General features: G+C 42.1%; 1 protein-coding gene across 1 annotated transcript in view; it reads right to left on the reverse strand.

The window, feature by feature from the left end:
• The window catches only part of PRDM4 (PR/SET domain 4), a 37,401-nt gene extending 16,126 nt beyond the window's left edge, over positions 1 to 21,275 (reverse strand). The window contains exons 1-5 of the mRNA XM_049884273.1: positions 21,191 to 21,275; positions 20,761 to 21,000; positions 15,694 to 15,827; positions 13,584 to 13,769; positions 11,233 to 12,027 (exon numbers count right to left, since the gene is read on the reverse strand). Coding sequence (XP_049740230.1) covers positions 11,233 to 12,027; positions 13,584 to 13,769; positions 15,694 to 15,827; positions 20,761 to 20,771 — 1,126 coding nt within the window. The 5' untranslated portion in view covers positions 20,772 to 21,000; positions 21,191 to 21,275. The remainder of the gene's footprint in view (positions 1 to 11,232; positions 12,028 to 13,583; positions 13,770 to 15,693; positions 15,828 to 20,760; positions 21,001 to 21,190) is intronic.
• Positions 21,276 to 25,917: the final 4,642 nt, after the last annotated feature.

Here is a 25,917-nt window from a genome sequence, read left to right on the forward strand (position 1 = left end):
CCTATCGGACAGAGTAGAACTGCCCCACAGAGTTTCCAAGGAGTGCCTGGTGGATTCGAACTGCTGACCCTTTGGTTAGCAGCCATAGCTCTTAACCACTAAGCCACCAGGGTTTCGCTTGCAGACATACTTGTTTAAAACACTTAATTTCTTCTTACTGCTCATATGGTCTTTCTTTTGCATGGTCAGGGAGGATGCTGCCTTTAGAGAGTGCTCTCTCTGCTTACTGTAACTTCACTTCCACAAGCTCAAGTGCCCTTCCCCATCGATCTTCTCTTGTGCTTTTATATTTTCCCTTTCTTTTAAGTAGTCATAACCCTATTAGTCACTGACTGTATTCAAATTTTACAAATCCATTCACAACATAGTTGTACTATAGAAACCTTAGAACCATAGACATCTAAGTGTTTTTTTCCATAAGCAATCCATTAGAAATCTCTACACTTAAATGGCATTAAATATCGTTAAGCTCTCATATTTAAGCAAACCAGCAATAATAATGTATTACTTCTTTAACTACCACTTGATTAAAAATTATTTGAAATATCAGATTAGAGCTCCCCTACGCTTGATGAAAATTGGCTCTCCAATGCTTTTAAAAAGGGGCTCACCTCCAAATATGCGAGATTCTGATTTCATAACCTGTTAACTAACAGCTTAGACACAGCCAACATGGATCCTGCCCGCAAAGACTCTGGGAGTAAACCACATTAGTTGACCAGGCAATTACTCCATCACATAGTTATACAGTTATGCTAAACAGATGCTCGCCCACCCGGAAGCTATAGCAGCTATAGATTAACTACCTTAAAAGAAGGCAAATCCACATCCACTAATCAGTAGAAAGGATATTCCTTAGAACTGTTTCTAAGGACCCAAATAGTTTTAAGTACCCCCTGCAGGTAGTCACATTTCTTTCCCTTTTGGTCTCCACTCACTCTTAGAGTATATAAAGCTATGAGCACAAAAACCCCACACAGACATAACCTAGGTGACTCTTGGTGCTTCATTGTCTGTCACTAGCGTTACTCTCTGTGTGTAAGTTTCTCCTGATTAAAAGCTTTGGACTAAGGAACTAATGGCCCACATGAACCACGGCCTCCTCTAACATGGGACCAGAAGAACTAGATGGGGACCAGCTACCACTACCAACACTCTGACCTGGATCGCAATAGAAGGTCCCGGTTAGCATGGGTGAAAAATGTAGAACAAAACTCAAATTCATAAAAAAAAAGACCAGACTTGCTGGTCTGATGGACACTGAAGGAACCCCCAAGACTACTGCCCTAAGACAATCTTCTAATTAGAAACTGAAGACACTCCCAGAGGCCACCTCTCAATCAGTTAATAGTCTGGCCTATAAACTAAACAATAACATCCATAAGGAATGTGCTCTTTAGAATGAGCAAGTATACAGCACCAAAAGGGCAGCATTTGCTCAAAAGCAAAGATGAGAAAGCAGGGAGGGACAAGGAAATCAGGTAAATGGAAACAGGAAACCTGGGGAGGAAATGGGCAGAGCACTGGCACGTTGTAGAGATTGCAATCAATGTCATGGAACAATGTATATATGAAATATTCATGGTAAAACTAATCTGCTAGGTAAAACCTTCACCTGAAGCACAATAAGATTTTTTTTTTTTTTTAAAAGATAATGTAAAATAAATAAAATTTTAGACTGATCACACTGGCTTTTAGGACCTTTTGTCTTGGGATGGAAAACCAAGAGGGAAAAACACGCTCTCCATTTCTCAAGCAGAAAGAACTGAAGAAAAAATTCAAGCCTCGAGTTGCAATACTGAAGGTTTCTACAGGGGAAATACTAAATGACTCAGGAAGCATCAAAAGAAGATAGAAGGAATACACAGAGTCACTACACCAAGAAGAACTGGTCAACGTTCAACCATTTCAGGGGGTACACCACATGATCAGGAGCCAGTGGTGCTGAGGAAGAAGTCCAAGCTGCAGGGAAGACACTGGTGAAAAACAAGGCTCCAGGAACTGACCAAATACCAATTGACATGTTTCAAGAAATGGATGCAGCGCTAGAAGTACTCCCACATCCATGCCAAGAAATCTGGAAGACAGCTACCTGGCTGACTGGAAGAGATCCGTATTTATCCCTATTCCCAAGAAAGGTGTTCCCACCGAATGCAGAAATTACTGAATATCATTAATATCACACACAAGTAAAACTTTGCTGAAGATAATTCAAAAGCAGCTGCAGCAGTGTATCAACAGGGAACTGCCAGAAATTTAAGCTGGATTCAGAAGAGGACACGGAACCACAGATGTCATTGCTGATGTCAGATGGATTCTGGCTGAAAGCAGAGAATACCAGAAAGATGTTTACCTGTGTTTTATTAATTATGCAAAGGCATTCAACTGTGTGGATCATAACAAATTATGGAAAACATTGAGAAGAATGGGAATTCCAGAACACTTAATTGTGCTCATGAGGCACCTGTACACAGATCAAGAGGCAGTCATTTGAACAGAACAAGGGAATACTGAGTGGTTTAAAGTCAGGAAAGGTATGCATCAGGGCTGTATCCTTTCATGAAACCTATTCAATCTGTATGATGAGCAAATAATCCACAAAGCTGGACTATATTAAGAAGAACAGGGCATCAGCATTGAAGGAAGACTCATGAACAACCTGCACTAGGCAGATGACACAGTCTTGCTTGCTGAAAGTGAAGAGGACTTGAAGCACTTAGTAATGAAGATCAAAGACCACAGCTTTCAGTATGAATTACACTTACACAAAAAACAAAAATCCTCACAACTGGACCGATAAGCACGATAAATGGAGAAAAGACTGAAGTTTTCAAGGATTTCATCTTACTTGGATCCACAATCAACACCCACGGAAACGGAAGTCAAGAAATTAAAAGACACATTGCATTGCACAAATTGGCTGCAGAAGACCTCTTTAAACTGTTGAAAAGCAAAGATGTCACCTTGAAGACTAAGGTATACCTGATCCAAGCCAAGGTGTTTTCAATCACCTCCTATGCACGTGAAAGCTGGATGATAAATAAAGACCGAAGAATTCACACCTTTCAGTCGTGGTGTTGGAGAAGAATACTGAATATACCGAGGACTGCCAACAGAACGAACTAATCTGTTTTGGAAAAAGTACAACCAGAATGCTCCTTAGAAGCAAGGATGGCAAGACTATGTCTCATATACTTTGGACACATTGTCAGGAGGGATCAGACCCTGGAGAAGGACATTATGCTTGGTAAAGCAGAGGGTCAGAGAAAAAGAGGAAGACCCTCAATGATATGGATTGACACAGTGGCTGCAACGATGGGCTCAAGCATAATAACGATTCTGAGGATGGTGCAAGACTGGGTAGTGTTTCACTCTGTTGTCCATAGGGCTGCTATGAGTCAGCACCAACTTGACGGTACCTAACAACAATAACAATCCAAACTACAATGCAGTCTTGTGGAAACCAGAAAACGGGTCATTACGAGTTGGCATCGACTTGATGGCAATGGGTTTTGTTTTTGTCTTTTTTTTTTATACCATATATACATGGATGTGGAGGAGCAGCTATCCCAGTAAAAAAGACTAAGATCATTATGCAAATTGGTAAGACACATTATTCGAATTTTGGGGTTTATATGTCCCCTATTCCTGAAAATATTTTAAAAACTGACACAATGCTGGGGACTTCTTTAAAAACTCAGTAGGAGAATTTAACCTACTAGTGAGAACTATAAAGCTGATTCTACAAGGTTGGGCTAAATGGGAATTGCTTTTGTTATCTAAATCCCAGAGAATAGTAAATAGCCAACAATATTGACTGCTGCGGGGCGGGCGGCGGGGGGGGGGGGGGGGTGGAATGAAGGAATTTCTCAAGCTGCTGCTGAATTTTTAAAAAGTACAAATACTCAGGTGGGCACAAAGGCCATCCAATAGTCCACTATGGCCTGTCCACAAGCCCAATGGCACATGGCACATGACTGTGGATTACCAAGAATAAGGTGATTCCCACCCCCCCATACATGCAGCAGTTCCCAATACCGCCATGATACTGGAACAGTTAACCATGTACTCTGGAGAATACCACACTGTACTAGATTTGGCCAAAGCTTTCTTTAGTGTTCCTTTAAGCCCAGATGCTCAAGATATATTTGCCTTCACCTGCAAAGGGCAACAATGGACCTTTCAGGTGCTTCCCCAGCATTATTTACACAGCCCTACTATCTGCCATGGGTTGGTGGCTCAAGACCTGGCCACAATTCCCTTGCCAGGAGACGTATACCTTGCGCACTACGTAAATGTTATATAAACCTCTACTAACCTTAGTCTTTTACAGACCACAAACAACGAAGTGGTGGAATGTATTCATCAGCTAGAATGGGCTATAAATCCCCAAAAGATGTAGGGGCCTGGTTGAACAGCTGGATTTCTGGAAGTCATCTAGTAGTTAGGTAAGACTCTAGTGTTGCTGTCAGTGGTCAAAATCACTGCCTTTCTGTGCCCATAAGCAGTTAAAGAAGTGCAAGCTTTCACGGGCTGCTAGGTAACTGGAGAGCTTCCATTCCTCGCCTAGAACAGTGTCTCTGACCTCTATAAAAAAAAAAAATAGGTTAATAAAAAGTGGAGCCACCTGGGACTGGGGAACTTCACGGGAGAGTGCTTTCACCCAGGCTAAAGCATTAGTGCAGCAGGCTCAAGTGTTAGAAACCACAGAGGCTGACGTGCCCGTTGAACTAGCTGTCAGTTACAGAGGACGGCATGAGATAGGTCCTATGGCAACACAAAAACAGAGGTAGCCAATTGGCTGTTGGTCCCAGCTCTTCAAGGATGCTGAAACATGCTAAGCATTAATAAAAAAAAAAAAAATTCCTAGCTGTGTGTAATACTTATTACAAACACAGGTCCTTTCTAAAAAAAGCCACAATAAAAAACAGCCTACCCTATCACTGGGTGGGTAGATGGCCTCTTCACAACGCCTAGGTTGGCTGTGGCATAGAATAACACCTTAGTAAGATGGCATGGAGCCCTGGTGGCACAGTGATTAAGAGCCAGGCTGCTAACCAAAAGGTTGGGAGTTCAAACCCACCAGACGCTCCCTGGAAAACCTATGGGGCAGTTCTACTCTGTCCTATAGGGTCACTGGGTCGGAATTGACTCGATGGCAACAGGTTTAAGTTGCCCCCTAGTGTCCTATCCAAGGAACTACATGAATACTTAGGCCAGTTTAGCAGGACAACTGCTAATACCCCTTGAATGCCCTAAATGGGTTTCAGTGAGGAAAACCCACCTCTGCCAGAAGATGCATGGTAGACAAGACAGTTCTAGTGCCGGCCAGCTGCCCACATGCTGTGCAACAGCCATCCAGCCAAAGAAACAGGCATCATATGGACTGAAATGAGTACCGGGCACAGTCAATGGGCAGAATTATGCACAGTCTGGGGAATGATCACTCAGAAACTGCACCTGTTGACTATTTGTACAGACCCCTGGGCAGAATAAAGGGCCTCACATTGTGGATATCACAATGGAAAAAGGATAATTTCGAAGTTAATAAAAGGCCTTGATGGGAGCAAGAGTTGCAGTGAGATATCTGGAACAAGTTATAACCACCTGGGTCTAGAAGTAACTGGGTACCATGTCCTGGCACATACCACCAACTCCCCCATAGGCGATATAGAAGCAGATACCCTAGCAGGTTTAAGAGCCCTCTCCCCTACTGATAGCCATATGAATACATGAAAACGGAGGGCACTGAGCCGTCCCAACCACCTGAAGATTGCACAACAGGCAGGACTTGTTACCAAAGGGGACATCGCACTCACTATTGAGTTAGGTCCCATCTGCTGCCCTGAATGCCCTTCTCAATTTAAGGACCATAGGGCCGTATTAAAGTAGACGGCCCTCTGCAAATGTGGCAAATAGATTACACAAAACCGCTACCAAGAGCAAAGGATATCAATTTGCCCTTACCTGTACAGATACTTATGTAGGGGACTTCTACAAGCTTTTACGAGAACAAGGACAAATCAAGCCACTACCATTTCAGGCCCTAAAAAATTTAACTGCAATGTATGACAAGACTAAAGAGATTAATAGTGACCAAGGGTCTCATTTTACTGGAGCTCTTAGCCAATAATGGCCTTTTCACCTGCCCTATAGCCAAGGGGCAAGGTTAATCAAAAGGAAAAATGGCCTCCTCAAGAAACAAATTAAAGCCCTAAAGGGTCTACACTCCTGGAGCCCCTGGCCAGTAGTGGCCCTGGAAACCCTGAAAGCTCTAAATCAAGTTCCCACCATGGGAGGATGATCTCTGAATGAGCAACTAAGTGTAGAGCCACACCCAGGCCAGTCTACAGGTAGCCCCCGACTTGTGACACGGTTCTGTTCTGCCGACTCAGTCGTAAGTCAGTTCTGACATAAGCTGAATACCTCATTTTTTTCAGTTTTCATTATTATTGCCTTTTATTATCAGTATCTTTATAAAGCATAGCACTGAACATCATCAAGTGAACATCTGAGAGAGATAACATCAGCAAATTACGCACCGCAATGTTGTATATAGTATGTATTACTAACAATAAGACGTACCAAAACAGACAGGCAGTCGTAAGTATGGTTCATCACAACTCATAAGTCAGGGACTACCTGTATTAGGCTATGGAAGACCCTGCCACCCACATTCATTCCAAAACTGGACTCCACAAAATGAATCCTATCACTCAGGATACCAACATAAATCCCAGACAGATGAAGGTAGATTAGGGTATCCAGTGGCAAGTACCAAATGAGAGTGGGACTCTTACTGCCCGTAAGGCAGCATTTCCCTCTCTGGCCTTCAACCTATGTTCCTCAGTGGCACTGAGTTTGAGACGAGTGCACAGCCTACCTCACCTGTTAATTACTACAAAAAGAAACCCCCTTGGGCACAAGGTGTGGTATACCCAGCCGAGAAAGACCCCACAAGCTGCCAAAGTTTTGGCAGGAGGAGTTAATACAAGTTATATGTTAAAAGAAAATAATGACTGTCCTATACATATGCCTAGTAAGCATTTTTTCCCCTGAAAGCTTGATCAACCTTTTTCTCCTCTGTGCCCCTCTATGCCCCCACTAATTCTGTTTAAGGCACCGGCAAACATGTTGTCCTGGGCACGCCACACTGCCAAGATAGCACATCAGTCTGATTGTTGGACTGCCTTTATTAGTCCTTCTTAGCAGCCAAGGAGGCTCCTCCTGGTGGACCTCCCCGTCAAAGGGCCAAGGCTGGACTGCAGGATGCTCTTAGACAGCTGAACACAAAATTACAAACAGCACATTAAGTACCACAATATCACTATATATACTGCAAGTGCAGAGGGAGTAGATGTGCCCTTCCCAGGGACAGGATAATCTCCTCTAGTCTGGCCTTACAACAAGTTAGGGAGGCAAATTTGAAAAAAAAGCCCAACAACGTAACCTGACAATGGGTGATTATTGGCAACTATGGGGTAGATTCATGTGGTTAACATACTAGTAGCTGGTATGTTATATAACACTGAGGAGTGCTGGGAACCAAATAACTGTATGAAAGACAGAGAGCTTGGCAATACACCTTATATGGGAAAAATATCATGACATTGGTGTAAACGCACCACTCACTTGCAAACCACCAAATAATTTGCTATCAATTGGAGCTGCTGACCAGAAATATCCTGGATAAGTCAGGACGTAATGGCTACGTGGCACTAACCTCTGGCCCTGGCTGCCCCCCCACCCCCCGCCCCAATTTGTCTGGGTAGGTGCACTCCAGGCTTTCCTTAGAGACTCTAGTGAAAGCAGTGGGCATGTGAGATTATAAAAACTGACAGAAAGAGGTGGACTGCAAAGGGCTTAGACACAGCCAACATGGATCCTGCCCGCAAAGGACTCTGGGAGTACACCAGAGTAGCTGACACAGCAGTAACCCTGCCACATACTTATTCAGTTACACTGAACAGATGCTCCTCTACCTGGAAGCTGGCAGCTGTAGGTTAACTACCTTTAAAGGGAGGTACATCCACATGCATTAATCAAGAGAAAACACTCTGTTTCTAAGGACCCAACTAGTTTTAAGTCCCCCTGCACGTAGTCACAGTACTTTCTTTTTTTGTCAGCACTCACTTTTAGGGTATATATAAACTACGAGCACAAAGACCCCAGAGACATAACCCAGGTGATTCTTGGTGCTTTGCTGTTTGTCACAAGCTTCACGGTGCTGTTCTCTGAGCATTAAGTATCTCCTGATTAAAAGCTTTGGACTGATCAGCCTGGATTTTAGTGCCTCTTTTTGCGGGATCCACACCAAACTGTTGTGAGGGTGGTTTGGAGCCATTACACTGCCTGCAACTCCAGGTCCTGCCTTTAAAATTGCCCCAGCCACTGGTCCAGGGAACAAAATAATACTGCATAAACATTTAGAAATGATCTGAATATCCAAAAAAGATATTCAAATAGCCAAAAAACACATGAAAAGATGCTCATCATCATTAGTAATTAGGGAAATGCAAATCAAAACCACAATGAGATACCATTTCACAACCACTAGGATGACTATAAAAAACAAAAACTAGAAAATAATAAGAGTTGTTAAGGATACTGGAAACTGGCACCCTCATACACTGCTGGTGGAAATGTAACATGGTGCAGACACTTTGGAAAACAGCCTGGCAGTTCCTCAAAAAGTTAAACAGAGTAATTCCATCCCTAGGCATATATACATGTAAGCAAGCTTAAAACATATATTCATATAAAAACTCGTACACAGATGTTCATAGCAGATTATTCATAATAGCCAAAAAGTGCAAACAACTTAAATGTCCATCAACTGACAGATGGATAAACAAAACGTGGTACATGCATGCAACGGAATATTATTCAGCCATAAAAAGGAATGCAGTACTGACACCTGCTGCAACATGGATGAACCTTGAAGATATTATGCTGAAGTGAAAGACGCCAGACACAAAAGGCCACACACTGTATGATTCCATTAACATGAAATGTTCAGAACAGGCAAATCTATAAAGTCAGAAAGCAGATTAGTAGTTGCCAGGAAATGGAGGAGAGAATGGGGAGCAAGTGCTAATGGATATGAGGTTTCTTTTTGGGGTGATAAAATGTTCTAGAATTAAACAGAGTGGTGATGGTGGCGCGATCTTGTGACTATACTAAAAACTACTGAATTACACCCTTTAAGAAATGTATATGAATTATATCTCATGTCAAAAAACACTTAAAAACAAAAAGTTCTGTTCGCCAACATAAGAGCAGTCGGTTTATATTGGCCACCTCTTATCTTCCAAATACGGAGCCTTGGTGCAGTGGTAAAGAGCTCAGCTGCTAACCAAAAGGCTGGCATTTGAATTCACCAGCCGTCCCTGGAAACCCTATGGGGCAGTTCTACCCTGTCCTTATAGGGTCGCTATGAGTCAGAATCAACTTTATGGCAATGGGTTTCATTTTATCTTCCAAATTAATATGACTTAATTAATTTCCAATTAAAATACTTAAAAATTATAATTTTGAGACATTAAAAGGTTAATACAGAAGGTCTCGCCACTGCTTGGCTTCTGTGGCACCATATCATCCCGGGCTTCCCCCTACTTTTCTGACTCTCCTCTTCAGTCTCTTCTGTAAGCTTTTCTTTCTCCTCTTCAGTCTCTTCTGTAAGCTTTTCTTTCTCTGTGGGTGTATCTCATGGCCCTCCTCTCTTCTGATTTCACCCTACTTCCATGGCCATGATTAACATCTAAGTGTTGATGATCCCTAAATATTCCCAGGCAGATAGATCTCTCTCTCTGAACTCCAGACCCAACTTCTCATTAGACCTCTCTACTGACACCTCTCTTACAGACACCAAAATCAACATGTTTAAAAACTGGACTTATCACCATCCTGCAAAAAAAAAAAAAAATCCACTCTTCCTCCAATATTCACTATCTAAATGAATGGTACCACTATCTACCTGGTTCTCCGTGCCACAAACCAGGTGTTCTCCTTAACTCTTCCCTTCCCCCAACGTCATCCAATCCCAAGTCTTACTTTTTATAAATAGCTCTTAAACTCATCCACTTATCCTTATTATCTCTACCCTAGGGTTGGAAAATCAGCGACTTAAATTATCCCATCATATTCCCAGTCTGTCCACTTGCCTCCAACAAACCTAGTTATCATCCCCACATTGTAGAAAACACTGCCTCTCCTCAACCCTCATTGCTTAAAACCCTTCACTGGTCTTAAAAGACCCTTTTTGTTCTGGCTCCTACTTCTCTCACCACACACTCCTCTCCTTGCCCCATTTATGCTTCAGCCATCCTGACCCACCCACAATTCTTTTAGTTCTAGGCACTTACAGGTGTCAACTCCTGTCTGGGATGCTGCTCTTCCTGAGTCTCAACTGCTTACTTCTTCCTTGTCCTTCGGGTCTGTGCTAACATGTATGCTACCTCCCCTCTTAAGTCTTCCCTGGCCAGTCCACAGCCTGGTTAGATGGTCCCCCTCATATTCCTTTAGCACCCTGCACTTATCCTGTATTGCAATAGCCTGTTCCCAACAAACTAAGCTCCTTAAAGGCACGTACTGTCTCTTGTAGGCCATTTTCTCCCCAGCATCTAGCAGAGAGGCTTGCATATAGTAAGTATCCAACATGTTTCCGCATGAATGAAGCACGCAGTGATACCAACAAACTGACCATTTTATATTGCTTTCATTTTTTTGTCTAATAAAAAGAACTTTTAGAAGTCTACCTATGCTAATTTATATAGATTCTGAGAAAAAAAATTGCCATTTATATCCACCTATACTGTTCCATGGGGACATAAGTACAAATAATCTAACAGGCTTCTTTTTGCCTTAAACACAAAGCCTGTCACAGAGAATATCTTACTGAAGTTTACTCTTATAATTAACTACCCATTTGTGAAATCTTGGAAAATACCTTAAATATTACCAACTAAGCTTATCTGTAAAATACAGAAATGATTATTTTGTATTTCCTTACTTTTGGAAGATGCTATAAGAACCAACTGTTTGTATTATCATCTGGCTTACTTGAGGAAAAGTCACCACATTGACATAAAGGGCAATGCAAAGGTAAAGAAAAATTCCAAAGTCTAGTTACTGTCTACACTTCTTAATGTCTAACTTTGTGACTAAACTTGTTAGGCCTTTGATGGCTCTTACCACCGATATTTTGAAAAGAAAAAGGCTAAGCAAACTCACAAATTGTAAACAAGGTTGCCATATTTTCCTTGTTTGAATTGGAGTCTTCCATTTGCAGTGAAGGTGGTACAAAAGAAAGACTGTCTGAAGACACGTCTACATGACCTGTCCCCATAGCAACCTCCTGGGTGATGGAGGAGACTGCCACAGGTTCTAGGCTGAGGCCAACTTCATGGAGGGAAACAGATTCTAGGGAGGCGAGGTTGTGTGAGGTAGAGAGTGCCACGCTTACAGAGTTGGTGCTCATAGCCACGGTGTGGATGGAGTCACTGAGGGCATTATCGGACATCCCGTTGACACGACTTGCAATGTGATCTGTCTCCATGACCACAGGGAGCTCCAGGCCATTCCCATGAATGGGTATCACACCACCGTGTCCTACAGTGTCTGCTGCAAGGTTGTTGCTCACAGAATCCACAGAGAGAGGTTCATGACTTCTGGAGTCATTTGGGATTTGGGAATGTTCGCCTGCAACGCCATCCATTGTAAGCTCTTCTGCCATTCCATCTGTAGATATTGGGCTGGTAACCCTAGAAACATTCTCCATAGTGATTGTTGTGTCCAATGCCACCTCATGGCCATCACTGGGATGAAGACTTTGGGCACCATGTGTGTTCACAGAGCGAGAGTCTATTGAAACAATGCCTGGTTCTAATCCAACATTTCCATTAGACTGATATGGATCTAGTGCTGAAGGGTTATTGGCGATAGATAATGCTGTATTACCGTCAACGTTTATAGAGTTAGGGTGGATATACTGAGGAGGAGGTCTGTCAGCTAAATAAGATAAAATGCCTGAGAAAAGGAAAAGATGAGATATCAGGGACTTTTTGGTACATTGTTAAATACACAATGCTTTACCTACTTCTCCGGTTTAATCAATGTATACACTTTAATAAATTAATTGAGTTCGTTAATTGAGTTCATAATTGAGTTCATAATTGAGTTCTTCCTGTGAAACTCTGAAAGTCTAAAAAACTAACTGTATTCCTTTGATGTCGACTAAAAATTAATAATTTAAATGTTGGCTTTAATATATACATGATTGCAATTCCTGAGTTCTAAGATGCTAAAGATTTGCTGTACTAGAAATAAAAGGTAAATGATTTAAAGGCAGATCTTCCACTGTGAAGTACAAAATTTAACTAAACGTAATTAAGTTATTCAAAATAACTAATTTATTCTATTCAAAATAAGTCACTCTTGTATCTGCTTTATCAAAACAGAAAAAAAATGTTAACACTTATGCTTGTGAGGATGTGGTAAAATAGTACTCACTGTACTGCAAGTGGGAGCGTAAACTACTAAAACCTCACTGGAGCATAATCTGGCAATATATACTAAGAATCTCAAAAATGTGCCTTTCTTGCAAAAGAATTTCACTTATGAAAAAATCCCTAAATATATTTTGTAAATACTGTATACAAAGATATATTCATAACCCAAAACCCAAAAAACCAAACGCAGTGCCATCGAGTCGATTCCGACTCATAGCGACCCTACAGGACAGAGTAGAACTGCCCCATAGAGCTTCCAAGGAGCGCCTGGTGGATCTGAACTGCCAACCTTTTGGTTAGCAGCTGTAGCACTTAACCACTATGCCACCAGGGTTTCCATATCCATAACAGCATAGTTAAAACAATAACAAAATTAATAAAACCAAACTGTCCAACAATAAAGACTGATTTAATAATGCAACAACCATTCAGTTGAATGTAATACAGCACTGAAAAGGATACTTATAAAAACCATGTAAGGACAGGGAAGAATAACTATAAAAGCAGAGAAAATTATTAAGTGAAAAAATGTAAGGACACGTAATTGCATAGAATATACGATTTTAATTATAAACAACAGGTAAAAACCTATACGATGAAAAAAAGACAGGAAGAAAGTACACCAAAAAGATGGATGGTGAGACTATGAGTGGTTCTCCTCCCTCCTTATTTCTTTTTATTTCCTGAATTGCCTGAAATGTGTATACAGTACTTTCATAACAGAATAAAAATTCAATAAACTTTATTTTACAATTACAGTGACACTGTAGCAAGACGTGGTTAGTAGAAATAGCAAAATTATAAAAATTGAACTAAGGAGATGCAGGAGGAAAAAGGAGAGCGAAATCGTTTATGTGACATTAAGAAATTAAGCTTAGTCAAACAGCTGTATTAGTAACGTGCTATCTGTACATTCTAAGAAAACTACAAATATAAGCAAAAATAATTTCTACTCACCTGGAAATTAGTATCTAATAGTGATAAGCAGAAAAAAAATGTTAAATTAAGTCTGCAAGAATTAAGGCTAAAAGGTGGCTCTCTCTTTTTTAATGCCAAAATAACTGTAATACTTACCAGGTAGAATGGTTCTGAAGTAACTGCTCTCCAGGTGAGGATAAGGTGATGGAGGTAAGGTATAGTTTCTTTCTGGTAACCCACACATCACCCCTCGATCGCCAATACCCATTGGGAGCATCAGAGACAAAGCAGAGGGCAGAGAACTCAGGGAGGGACCTAGGTTTGGAATTGCCACTGGCAGGCCTACCAAAAAAAAAAAAGTTTTCTTCTTAATTAAAAGAAAATCAGTATTTTTTAAAAATTCTCTCTATAATCCCCAGCTAAACCCTTAGAAAGGATTTTGCATATGAGAAAAATCTCAGCTAGTATTCTACATTAAAAAAAAAACCCTTTTCATCCCCAGGTAGTTTTCTGCAGACATACATAAACAGGACTAAACGAAGCAGCCTTAATCCTAGTAAGTTCTAGAGTTAATTTTAAAATGCCAAGTTCATCCTCTGACCCAAAACCAAACTCATTCTAGAGTTCATTTTAAAATGCTAAGTTGATCCTTCAACCCAAAACCAAATCTGTTGCTGTCAAGTCGATTCCGACTCATGTATTGTACTTGAGTACCAAAACATTTATTTTACAATTAAAAATCTAGTTTAAATATAGCTTAAGAAAACTAATTTTGAAGAGAAAAAAAGACTGGGAGAGCACATAGCAAAATGTTCACAGGAGTGGTCTCCAAGTGGTGATATTATGGATACATATTTTTTATATTTCTTTTTACTTTGCTGCATTTTCTACTTTACACAAGAATGTAAACTTCAACTTGGAAAAATGATCCAACTTTAGACACAAAGTGTACATCTATGTTTTCGTAATCTTTTATATACATACTGTACTTTACAATGTAAAAAAATTTAAACCCTAGATTATAGCCTCCTTGGATTACGTCTACCTGCAGTGCTGAAGCGACCCTTACTGGGCCTAAGTAACGTAACGAACGCTCACCACCTTGAGCAGTGCTGATTGCCAGATCTGTGCTAATGGCGGTATTTTTTAAATAGGATTTTCCTCCATAACAAGAGTATCCACTAAAAGGAATGCCTAAGACACAAGTCAAAATGGGGTAACAGCTCACAAGAAATCAAAATTTCTTTTGGGGTCACTTAAAGGAATGAGAAGAGACCCTAGTTTGGATGTATCTTATTTAATTGCTATATTTCGCTAATTAGAAAGGCAATTCTCTATAAAGAACTTGTTAAACAATAACCCAAAAAAACAAACAAACAACCAAACCCATTGCCATCGAGTCCATACCAATGCACAGCAACTCGCAACCCTATAGGAGAGAGCAGAACTGCCTCACAGGGTTTCCAAGGAGTGCCTGGTGAATTCGAACTGCCCACCTTTCGGTTAGCAGCCAAACTCTTTAACCACTAGGCCACCCGGGTTTCCAAACAACTTAATCGGTTTCTTTAAAATATTCTTATGCATTAACTTCTATATCTTGATAAAGAAATTCCAATACATTACAATGTCACAGACCCTGAATCGATAGCTTGCTATTATAGGAATCAACAGCTTATCCATTTCTTTTCTACTTCAACAGAAAAAGAAAATGAAACCAGGCAGAAAAATGTTTGTAAAAGTACAGTGATGGGGAAGAATGAGGTTTCCCTATGCTAATCTTCTCAGTACTGAGGCTCTGGGGAGTACCACATGAGACCTCCATCTCTGGTACCGCCTCTTTCCCCATAATTCTAGGCCCAGTGCATTTGCAATTATAGTCATTCAGTTCCAGACCTAGCAGAAAATAAAGCCCAATTTCCCATGCTTTCTAGGAACAGGTATTAGAACAACTTTAAATGATTCTCTTCCATTAACCCAGGAACAGGGGGCAAGGTTAGAACCAGATAAATGGGTAAGCCTAGAAAAAATGCCAAGTAAATTACAGCTCAAGAAAAGGACTGTCAGAAAAACTGCTATTCCTATCCACTAACTCCAGTTTTCTACAAAAATGTTTTCTTCCACTATGCTACCAGATGTGGAGCTACCATTCAGGCCTGCTTGGTTTCTCCCTCCCATCCTTAAAGGGGCTATGAGGACCCTCTGGGCTCCATTTAGAACTGAGAATGCATTAAGTGTTGAAATACAGTTGTTCTCCTTCACCACTGACCTGGGGCAGGGATGGCATTGTGAGTGGGTGAGGCAGCCAGGCCCAGGTGACTTCCTGAGACTGGCAAGGCGTTGCTCACAGAGGATGAAGTCAGCTGCTCCATCCCCACTGGGCTCAGGTTCATCTCATTCATCCTAGGAAAGAGCACACATCAGCAGTTACACAAAAAAAATTACCTCAATGACTCTGTTTTAAGATACTACAGAACCCGAAACAAATGGGGTGAAAAATGAAGACTTGACCAACATTACTTCATTTTTATGCTCACAATTCTGTGAGATAGCTACTATCATCCTCTTTCTACTGATAACACAACTGGGATTTAGAGACAATAAGTTAATGACATATAATTAGTAAAGAGGTAGAAACGGAATCTGAACTCAGGTCTGCCTGGATCCAAACCCTATGCATACCATCAAAAGCAAAGTTTGCAATCTTCAGAGCACATTGGCAATGAATTTTTTTTTTTTTAATCACCCAAGTTTTTCTTTCACAAAATATTTCTCTAAATGGCTTGTTATTTCAAATCAGTAGTTTTACAGGCAGTTTATTTATTTATTTTAATCTATTTAAAGAATTTTCACTAATTCTTTTCACTAGGAGTAAAAGTGATGTTGTTGTTGTTGTTAGGTGCCATCGAGTCTCTTCCAACTCATAGCGACTCTACGTACAACAGTATGAAACGCTGCCCAATCCTGCACCATCCTCATAATTGTTGTAATGCTTGGGCCCACTGTTGCAGCCACTGTGTCAATCCATCTCGTTGAGGGTCTTCCTCTTTTTCACTGACCCTCTACTTTACCAAGCGTGATGTCCTTCTTCAGGGACTGGTCCCTCCTGATAACACGCCCAAAGTATGTGAGACACCGTCTGACCATCCTTGCTTCTAAGGTGAATTCTGGTTGTACTTCTTCCAAGACAGATTTGTTCGTTCTTTTGGCAGTTCAGAGCATGTTCAACACTCTTCGCCAACTCCATTACTCAAAGATGTCACTTCTTCAGTCCTCCTCATTCACTGTCTAGCTTTCGTATGCATATGAGGTGACTGAAAACACCATGGCTTGTGTCAGGCACACCTTAGTCTTCAAGGTGACATTTTTGCTTTTTAAAACTTTAAAGAGGTTTTTGCTGCAGATTTGCCCAATGCAATGCGTCTTTTGATGACTGCTGTTTGCGTGGGTGTCAATTGAGCGATACTGGGTGTAAATAAAAGTATCAACTTTGTAAAGAAGCACCATATTTTCCCCATGGATCAATATTTTATCAAAATTCTCTATCAGTAATCTTCATAATATCCTCCACATATTGAGGTTCATTATATAAGCTTTGCTAGATACTTTATGGAAACGCTGGTGGCGCAGTGGTTAAGTGCTACTGCTGGTAACCAAGAGGTCGGCAGTTCAAATCCTCCAGGCGCTCCTTGGAAACTCTATGGAACAGTTCTACTCTGTATCACATGCCCAAAATCACACAGCAATTAAATGGAAGAGCAGAAACTATGCTAAAAATACTGCCAAAAAGCTTTTCAATACACTGAACCTTTTCATCTACAATTTGTGGCAGGTTGAAGAATCTGAGAACCACCTTTCCTATGCAATTTATTTTGCCATTAAAAACCTTATTAGAAGGGACTGGACAACGGGTTGGAGAGAGATGCTGATGAAAGAGTGAGCTACTTGTACCCGGGGGACACTTGAGACTGTGTTGGCATCTCCTGTCTGGAGGGGAGATAGGAGGGTAGAGAGGGTTAGAAACTGGCAAAATTGTCATGAAAGGAGAGACTGGAAGGGCTGACTCATTAGGGGGAGAGTAAGTGGGAGTATGGAGTAAGGTGTATATAACCTTATATGTGACAGATTGACTTGATTTGTAAACGTTCACTTAAAGCTCGATAAAAATTATTAAAAAAAAAACCTTATTAGAATGAATGACAATGATTTAAACAACACATTATTGAAGGTCATTATCAACAGCTATTAGTTTCTGTATCAGAATTTAGAGACTGCCACAGTATGTACATTATCATTCTAAGAGGCTGGCTAAAAGGCTATTCGAAGAAGTCTCTCATACCCTCCAATCTTCACACTGAGTATCACAGTAATGCACATTTTTCTTGTATGAATCAAAATCCATTTGACTGCAGTGGATTCGGTATTTGTTTTTTGTTTGGTGCCTATATACATGTGAGGAGCTCTGGTGGTGCAGTGGTTAAGAGTCTATGGCTAATCAAAAGGTCAGCAGTTCGACTCCACCAGCTGCTCCTTGGAAACCCTATGAAGCAGTTCCACTCTGTCCTGTAGAGTAGCTATGAGTCGGAACCGACTCAAGGGCACTGGGTTTGGTTTGCTTTTTCATATGTATGTAAGAGGTAGGAGTGGGGATCAAATGGGTTTATATAGTCCATCCTTAGCATTGAAAGCAAATCTAAACAGGCTTTTAATTCTGAAAAAAATACCAGCCATGAAAATAATAATAGCTAACATTTATCAACTTGACAGCAACGGGTTTAGTTTTTTTTCCTGTATTTCTCCCTAATTATGTGCTAGACACTGAGCTAAATGATTTATACGTAATAATTTCATTTAGTCCTTATAAGTACTAAAAAGTAGGTATTATTCTTTACACAATATTAGAGACAAGGAAACTGACTCAAGAGACTAAGAAACTTAACCCAAGATCACGCAACCAGTTAAGTGGCAGAGTTGGGATTTAAATACAGATCTGTCTAATTTAAAAAACCCAAGATCTTAACTACTGTAAGAAAGACAATTACAAGAGCTGTTTTGCCTTTTACAGTTCCAATACATATTAATATTGTGGGGTATACTTAAAGCCCCATATAGGCCTGCTTCCTGCATTATTCTATATCCACAGGCTTCATCCTTATCTCTGGTCAGGTATCTCATAAAACTGAGCGCCCAGGCAGTAATGAAGTGCCCAAGTCCAGCCTAGTACAGAACCTTGAATAAATAGGATTTAGACTCATGGTGATCCCATGTGTGTCACAGTAGAACTGTGCTCCATAGGGTTTTCAATGGCTGATTTTTGGGAAAGTATTGAAGGACCTTTCTTCTGAGGTACTTCTGGGTGAACCTGAACCTCCAACCTTTCGCCTAGCAGGTGAGCCAGAGACTTCCCTTAAATATATACAACAAACTCCAATTCAACAGTTTCTACACATACAACTCAGTGACACTGTTAACATGCTTCAAGTTGTGCTATCATTCTCACCCTCCTTTTCTGAATTGTTCCTCCTCCATTAACAGAAACTCACTGCCCCCTAAGCTTCCTATTTAACATTCCCAGTTGCTGTTGTCAATTTGATCCCATATAAATCTTTACCAGGGACTCCTCTTGAACTGAGTAGGCACTGTGAAATACTTATTTGATTTGAACAGAGCAATACAAACTCATCGTCCTCACCAGAAAAACAACTGGAAGCACACGGCAAATGAGACAGACCTTAACAAGAACAGCACATTGATGACAGTATTTTATTATGCTATAAAAGAACGCAAAAGCTCCTTGTAGCCTTAAAGAAACCATAGCTACTCTAATTTTCAAAGTTCCTGGGTTTAGGTTGACTTAATACAGACTTTTCCTGTAACTTTTTATAGCTACAAACATAACTAAAGCCCTAGTACAATCACTGGGGTAGTAATGACTTAATAAATTGATTACAATAATTTTTTAAAGTACGATTAAGTCTGTAGCTTCAACTGTCATCCTGAAAATTCCTATTAATCTATGTACCCAATCTGGAGATAAAAATCAAAATGGTGTTTGCAGGATGACTGCTAGGCCTTCTCAAACCAGTTCAAACCAGATTTCTGCTTTGTTGTGAGTCACTAAAATTTGATGACTTCAGCAGCCATAAAGCAAAGGTAACTAGCATTCTACAAAGAGAAAGCAGATGAAGGCATTGTACAATATAATCTTCCTAAGACTTTCTTAAAGAGCCCTGGTGGTACAGTGGTTAAGCACTCAGCTGTTAATTAAAAGGTCCATAGTCCAAATCCACCAGCAGCTCTGTGGGAAAAAAGACCTGGTGATCTGCTCTCTTAAAGATTACAGCCTAGAAAACCCTATGGCGCCGTTTTACTGTCACACAGGGCTGCTATGAGTCAGAAAGGATTCAACATCACACAACAACAAGAAAGACTTTCTCATTTTGAAGTCCAACTCTATCCTAACTACCTTTCTCATACGGGAATGCAGGAAGCAATCTTGCGAAGGGCCAGGGATCAAGATACTAAACTCTCTCTTCCCCACTCACGTGTCATAAAAACATTTCCTTCATACTTCTACAGCTTATGGGTGTGTTTCTAACTGACTTTTGTATGAACATTTGCCAGGTGCTGATCTCACACCTTTTTCATAGGATGACATAAAAGTAGGTAAATGAAATGTAGCCAGTTTGCAAAGTGCAATGACAGTTTCAATAATTTCTATGAATTTGTGTTTTATCATTGTCATTCTAAACGTACAGCCTATGAAAGAGTCATGAAAAAACAACCAAATATAACTTTCTTTGGTGTGCTTCTCTAATGTACTGGTGTGATACCGTAAAGTACTTTAAACATTAACATGAGGCCTACAGAATTAAGAACTTCATCCCTCACTCTACCATCCGTGGTCTGATGGCACACCATAACCAGCAAAACTTACAGGCAACATGGTGATGGACTAAAAATACACTTTGGAGTCAAGATGAAATTATTATTAAACGTTCCAATAACTCAAAAGCACAACTCAAAAGCACAGGAAAAATGTGTCCAAGAGCCAACAGTAAAAATGGGCTATTTGGAACGACTATTCCCATTTGGAGTAAATCACGCAACGCAACACTGGTTTCTGGATTTCTTATTCCCTTACAGGGTCGCTGTAAGTAGGAATTGACTCGACGGCAACGGGTTTGGTTTTGTCCGGTTTGGGACACAAACCTATTTGCAAACCACACCTGTAACTTTCGCAATGGCACCAAAAACAAAGGTAACAACTCTGAACTCTCATTTGCGAGATGTTTTCCAAAGGTGTCAGCAGCGCTGGGCCCACCTCCCTACTCACCTGTGATGCATCTGCTTGGGGCCAAGTGTCAGAGAAATGACCACGCGGCATCAGGGTTTGCGTTCCAGGGTCACGTGCCGCCGCATCTTGCTCACAACCGCTGCACAAACGCGCCCACTACCCCCGGGGCCGCCCAACTTCTCCCGAGGGCCGGCGGCCGTGCACCCCGTCTTGGATGGGGCATGTCGGGGGCCACCTGGGGCCTCTCCTCCCGAAGCTCCGGGAAAGGCGCTGCCCAACCTAGGGGAGACAGGCACGGTCACCAAAACCACGGAGAGGACGCAGCCCGGTCCCCTCGCTGCTGCAGAGCCGCAGGCGCCGCGGCACCGCCTCCCGCGGGCGGCCAAGTCCCCGCCCGCCCGCCCTCCTGCGTGGGGCCGCCGGCCGCCCCGCCCTCGCCCCGCCCCCGCCGGGCCCGCGCGCAGCCCACCTGCCGGCCGGGGGGGAGCCGCGCGCCTGCCCTTCCGCTTTGTTCCTCATCCGGGCAGAGCTCACCGCGGGGCCCTCCCCTACCGCCCGCCCGCCCCCCGCGCCCTGGGGGCCGCTCGCCTAACGTTTTCCGCCCGGCCGGGTCCACCGCCCCCTCAGGGCCGCACCCTCCGAGGCGCGTTTCCGGCTCCTCAGCCACTCTCGGCGCCCGCCGCTCCGCCCCTCGTGCGTACGCCTCCTTTCCCCCTCCACTGCCCCGCGGTCCGCAAGCGGCAGCCGCGCACGGCTCTCCCCTCCCCCAGCCCAGCAACCTCACGCGCGTGCGCAGGACAGGAGCGCAGGCCGGAGCGGGGCTAGGTGCCAGAGGGCTTCGTCGGAAATACAGCGTCTCAATCCGGCCGATCCAGTGGACGCGGGAGTCGAGCGCCGAGTGATCGATTCACGGTTGCTAGGCGACGAGGATGGATGTGCACGGGGGAGCTGGACTCGTAGTCTTTACCTAGTGCCTGGTTTCTGTTATTGTTAGGTGCCAAGGAGTCAATTTCAGCTAATAGCAACCCAGTGTTCGAGAGAACTAAACACTGCCCGGTCCTGCGCCATCCTCACAATCATTGCTATGTTTGAGCCCATCGTTGCAGCCAGTGTGTCAGTCCATCTCCAAGGATCATCCTCTTTTTCGCTGACCCTCTACTTTAGCAAGCATGATACCCTTTTACAGGGATTGGTCCCTCCTGATAATATGTGCATAGTATGTGAGTCAAAGCATTCTGGCTGTGTTTGTTCCAAGACTTGTTTGTTCTTCTGGCAGTACATGGTTTATTCAATATTCTTAGCCAACACAGTAATTAAAAGGCATCAATTCCTTGGTCTTCCTTATTCATAGTCCAGCTTTTGCATGCATATGAGGCAATTGAAAATATCGTGGCTTGGGTCAAGGGCATCTTAGTCTCAAAGAGAAATCTTTGCTGAGTTCCTTTTCCTCTGAAACCCCTCCGGCTCCCCGCTTTAGTCTTCATGGTATTCCGCCACTGGGGAAGCGTGGATTCACGCATGTCCACAAAATTCGAAATAAGGGGCTTAACTTAGCACAGAAATGTTGACAGTGTTGCCCAGGAGGAATTGGGAGTCTAAACCAAATATTTTTTCATCGTACGTTAAATGTGACAGTCACCCATTTTCTCGAATTTTGTATAAATTCCCTTCCCCTTTCTTTGCCCTGCCTCCCCTACTGCATACCTGGCACTGTGCTAAGCACTAGGAATGTGAGATGCTTTTAAAAGAAAATGGTCCCAAGCTCTTGAGAACTTGACATTAAAAAAAACAACCAACCCAGTGCCATCGAGTCGATTCTGACTCATAGCGACCCTATAGGACAGAGCAGAACTGCCCCATAGAGTCACTTTTATTGTTTCCATATACCAACGGAACAGCAGAGACACAAGAATTCCTACTTTCATTCAGAAAACGTTTATTGAATTACATCCCAAACATAAATACGGAATAATACACAGGTCCAGCCCTTGAACAACTTGCAACCTAGTAGAGACTGGTGAGTTTTGAAAATTCAGTCTAATGGGAACGGGCAGAGGCAGGCACACATTTTGGATGAGAGTAGGGTGTGGTATCAATGTCCATAACTTTCCCCTTTGCTCTTCATAAGGAGAAAGTACATTCCAGATGAGGGAATTTATCACTGAACCTTAGCAGGTCATCTTGGGTTTGCTCTCTTGTTGACAACGAATAGAAATCTAAATTAAATCACATCCTAAGTAAGTGAGAAATGCCACTTCAAACCTAGGACTAGAAAATGATCAAATATTTTATAAAAGGCTGAATGGGTTTCCCTCTGGTTTTCAGTGCCTATTCTTTTTGAACAACTCAGTTAATTTCAGAGGTGTTTGTAAAAATGAGGCCAAATAAATGTAGGAGCTGAAATGATGGCTAGATGAGGAGACAACCGTCATGACCTTGATAAAAAACCAAAACCAAACCCACTGCCATCAAGTTGATTCTGACTCATAGCGACCCTGTAGGACAGAGTAGAACTGCTCCATAGAGTTTCCAAGGAGTGCCTGGTGGATTCAAACTGTTGACCTTTTGGATAGCAGCCGTAGCACTTAACCACTGCACCACTAGTGTTTCGTGACCTTGATAGGACACAAAAATCATGAACCATTAAAAAGATGGTGTCTTAGGCTGAATTCTCTAGAGAAGCAAAACCAGTGAACTATATACATTATATGTGTGTGTATATAGATAGAGAGAGAGATTTAATATCAAGGAAATGGCTCACAGGTTTGTAGAGGCTGGCAAGTCCCAAGTGCATGGGTCAGGCATCAGGGTGGAGGCTTCCCCTGACTCACATAGCTGCAGGAGCTAAGGAGCCCAAGATTGGCAGGCAATACGGCAGGTAGCAGGCTCAAGTCCCAAGAACCAGAGTTCAAGTAGATTATGAGCTCGATGCAGGATTCAGAGCAAGCAAGTGAGCTTTGCCAGAATGTCCATATACGTATTGGATGCAAGCCACACCTCTGAGGAAACTCCCCTTACAACTGATTGGCTGATCACATCAGATCTACTCAGTGCTATAGGGTCACTGTAAGTCTGAATCAACTCGATGGCACACAACAGCAACATCCAGAATATATAAGAAAACTTTCAACTCAGTAATAAGGAGGCATATAACCCAATCTTAAAAATTGGGCAACATATTTGAATAGACACTTAACAAAACAAAGTATACAGATGGCAATTAAGCACATGAAAAAGATGCACATCATTAGCCATTGTTGTGTGCCTTCAAGTCAATTCTGACGCATAGCGACCCTATAAGACAGAGTAGAACTGCCCCGTGGGGTTTCCTAGGCTGTACCCTTTATGGGGGCAGATAGCTAGGTCTTTTCTCCCATTGAGCTACTAGTGGGTTTGAACCGCCAACCTTTTAGTTCACAGCCAAACAAGCACTTAAGTGTTGTGCCAACAGGGCTCCCATTAGTCGTTAAACCAAAAAAACTGATGGCCACCTAATTGATTCCAACTCATAAAGACCCTACAGGTCAGAGTAGAACTGGCCCATAGGGTTTCCAAGGAGCAGCTGGTGGAGTCAAACTGCCGACCTTTTGGTTAACAATTAAGCTCTGAACCACTGCGCCCCATGGCTCCTAATAAGTCTTTGGGGAAATGCAAACCAAAACAGTGAGATAACATTGCATACTTACTAGAGTGGTTGAAATTAAAAAGACCAACTATAGCAAGTGTTGATGCAGATAGGGAACAACTGGGCCGTCTCTCACATTGCTGATGAGAATGCAAAATGCTACAGCTGTTTTAGAAAACAATGTGGCGATTTCTTATACTATACTGTTCATCAATCCTAGTCTTGATATGTACCTAAGAGAAATAACATACCCAAAACCCAGTGCCATCGAGTCGATTCCGACTCATAGCGACCCTATAGGACAGAGTAGAACTGCCCCCATAAAGTTTCCAAGGAGCGCCTGCCAGATTCGAACTTCCGACCCTTTGGTTAGCAGCCGCAGCACTTAACCACTACGCCACCAGGGTCATACACATACATGAAATAAATGTATATACACAGACTTGTACGCAAATATTCATAGCAGCTTTATTTATAATACCCCAAACCTGGAAAACAACCCAAATGTCCATCAACTGGTGAATGGATAAACAATAATGATATATCTATACAATGGAGTACTACTTAGCAATGTAAAAAGAACAAGCTAGTGAAATGTGAATCTCAAAAACATACGCTAAGTGAAAGAAGCTAAACACAAAAGACTACATGTTGTACAAGTCCTTTTGTAGAAATTCAAGAAAGAACTCGTTATAAATAAAAATATCTCAAAACTTGATTAAAAAAAAAAAAATCAGGTCCAGGTCACCAAAAAACTCAAGGCTCCTAACCCCACTCCCCAGACTAGATGAGGTTTCCTGTATGCTCTCTCATCATATCTGGATAGTAATTGTTTAATTTTCTATCTTGCAAATGGACTTTAATGCTCGGGCCAAGGGCCTATCTTATTTAATGCTATATGACCTAGAACAATACCCATTGCCACTGAGTCCATTCTGACTCATAGCAACCATACAGAACAGAGTAGAACTGCCCCATAGGGTTTCCAAGGCTGTAATCTTTATGGAAGCAGACTGTCACATCTTTCGCCTGTGGAGTGGCTAGTGGGTTCTAACTGCCGACGTTTCAGTTAGCAGCTGAGCACTTCCCCATTGCGCCACCTGGCACAAATGCTGCTGTTGGTTCCAACTGATAGCGACCCTGTGTACAACAAAATGAAACACTTTCTGGTCCCGCGCCATCCTCACAATTATTGCCATGTTTGGGCCCATTCTTGTAGTCACTGTGTCAATCCATCTCCTTGAGTGTCTTCCTCTTTTTTGCTGACCCTCTAACTTAGCAAGCATAATGTCCTTCTCCAGGGACTAGTCCCTTCTGATAACACGTCCAAAGTACACGAGACAAAGTCTCCCCATCCTTGCTTCTAAGGAGCACTCTGGCTGTACTGCTTCCAAGACAGATTTGTTTGTTCTTCTGGAAACCAATGGTATATCCAATATCCTTAGACAAACCGTAATTAAAAGGCATCAATTCTTCTTTAGTCTTCTTTATTCATTTTCCAGCATTTGCATGCATACGAGGCAATTGAAAATACCACGCCTTGGACAGGCACACCTTAGTCCTGAAAGTGA

Source organism: Elephas maximus, chromosome 4, assembly GCF_024166365.1.
Source record: "Elephas maximus indicus isolate mEleMax1 chromosome 4, mEleMax1 primary haplotype, whole genome shotgun sequence".
In the NCBI taxonomy this organism is placed as follows: Eukaryota; Metazoa; Chordata; class Mammalia; order Proboscidea; family Elephantidae; genus Elephas; species Elephas maximus.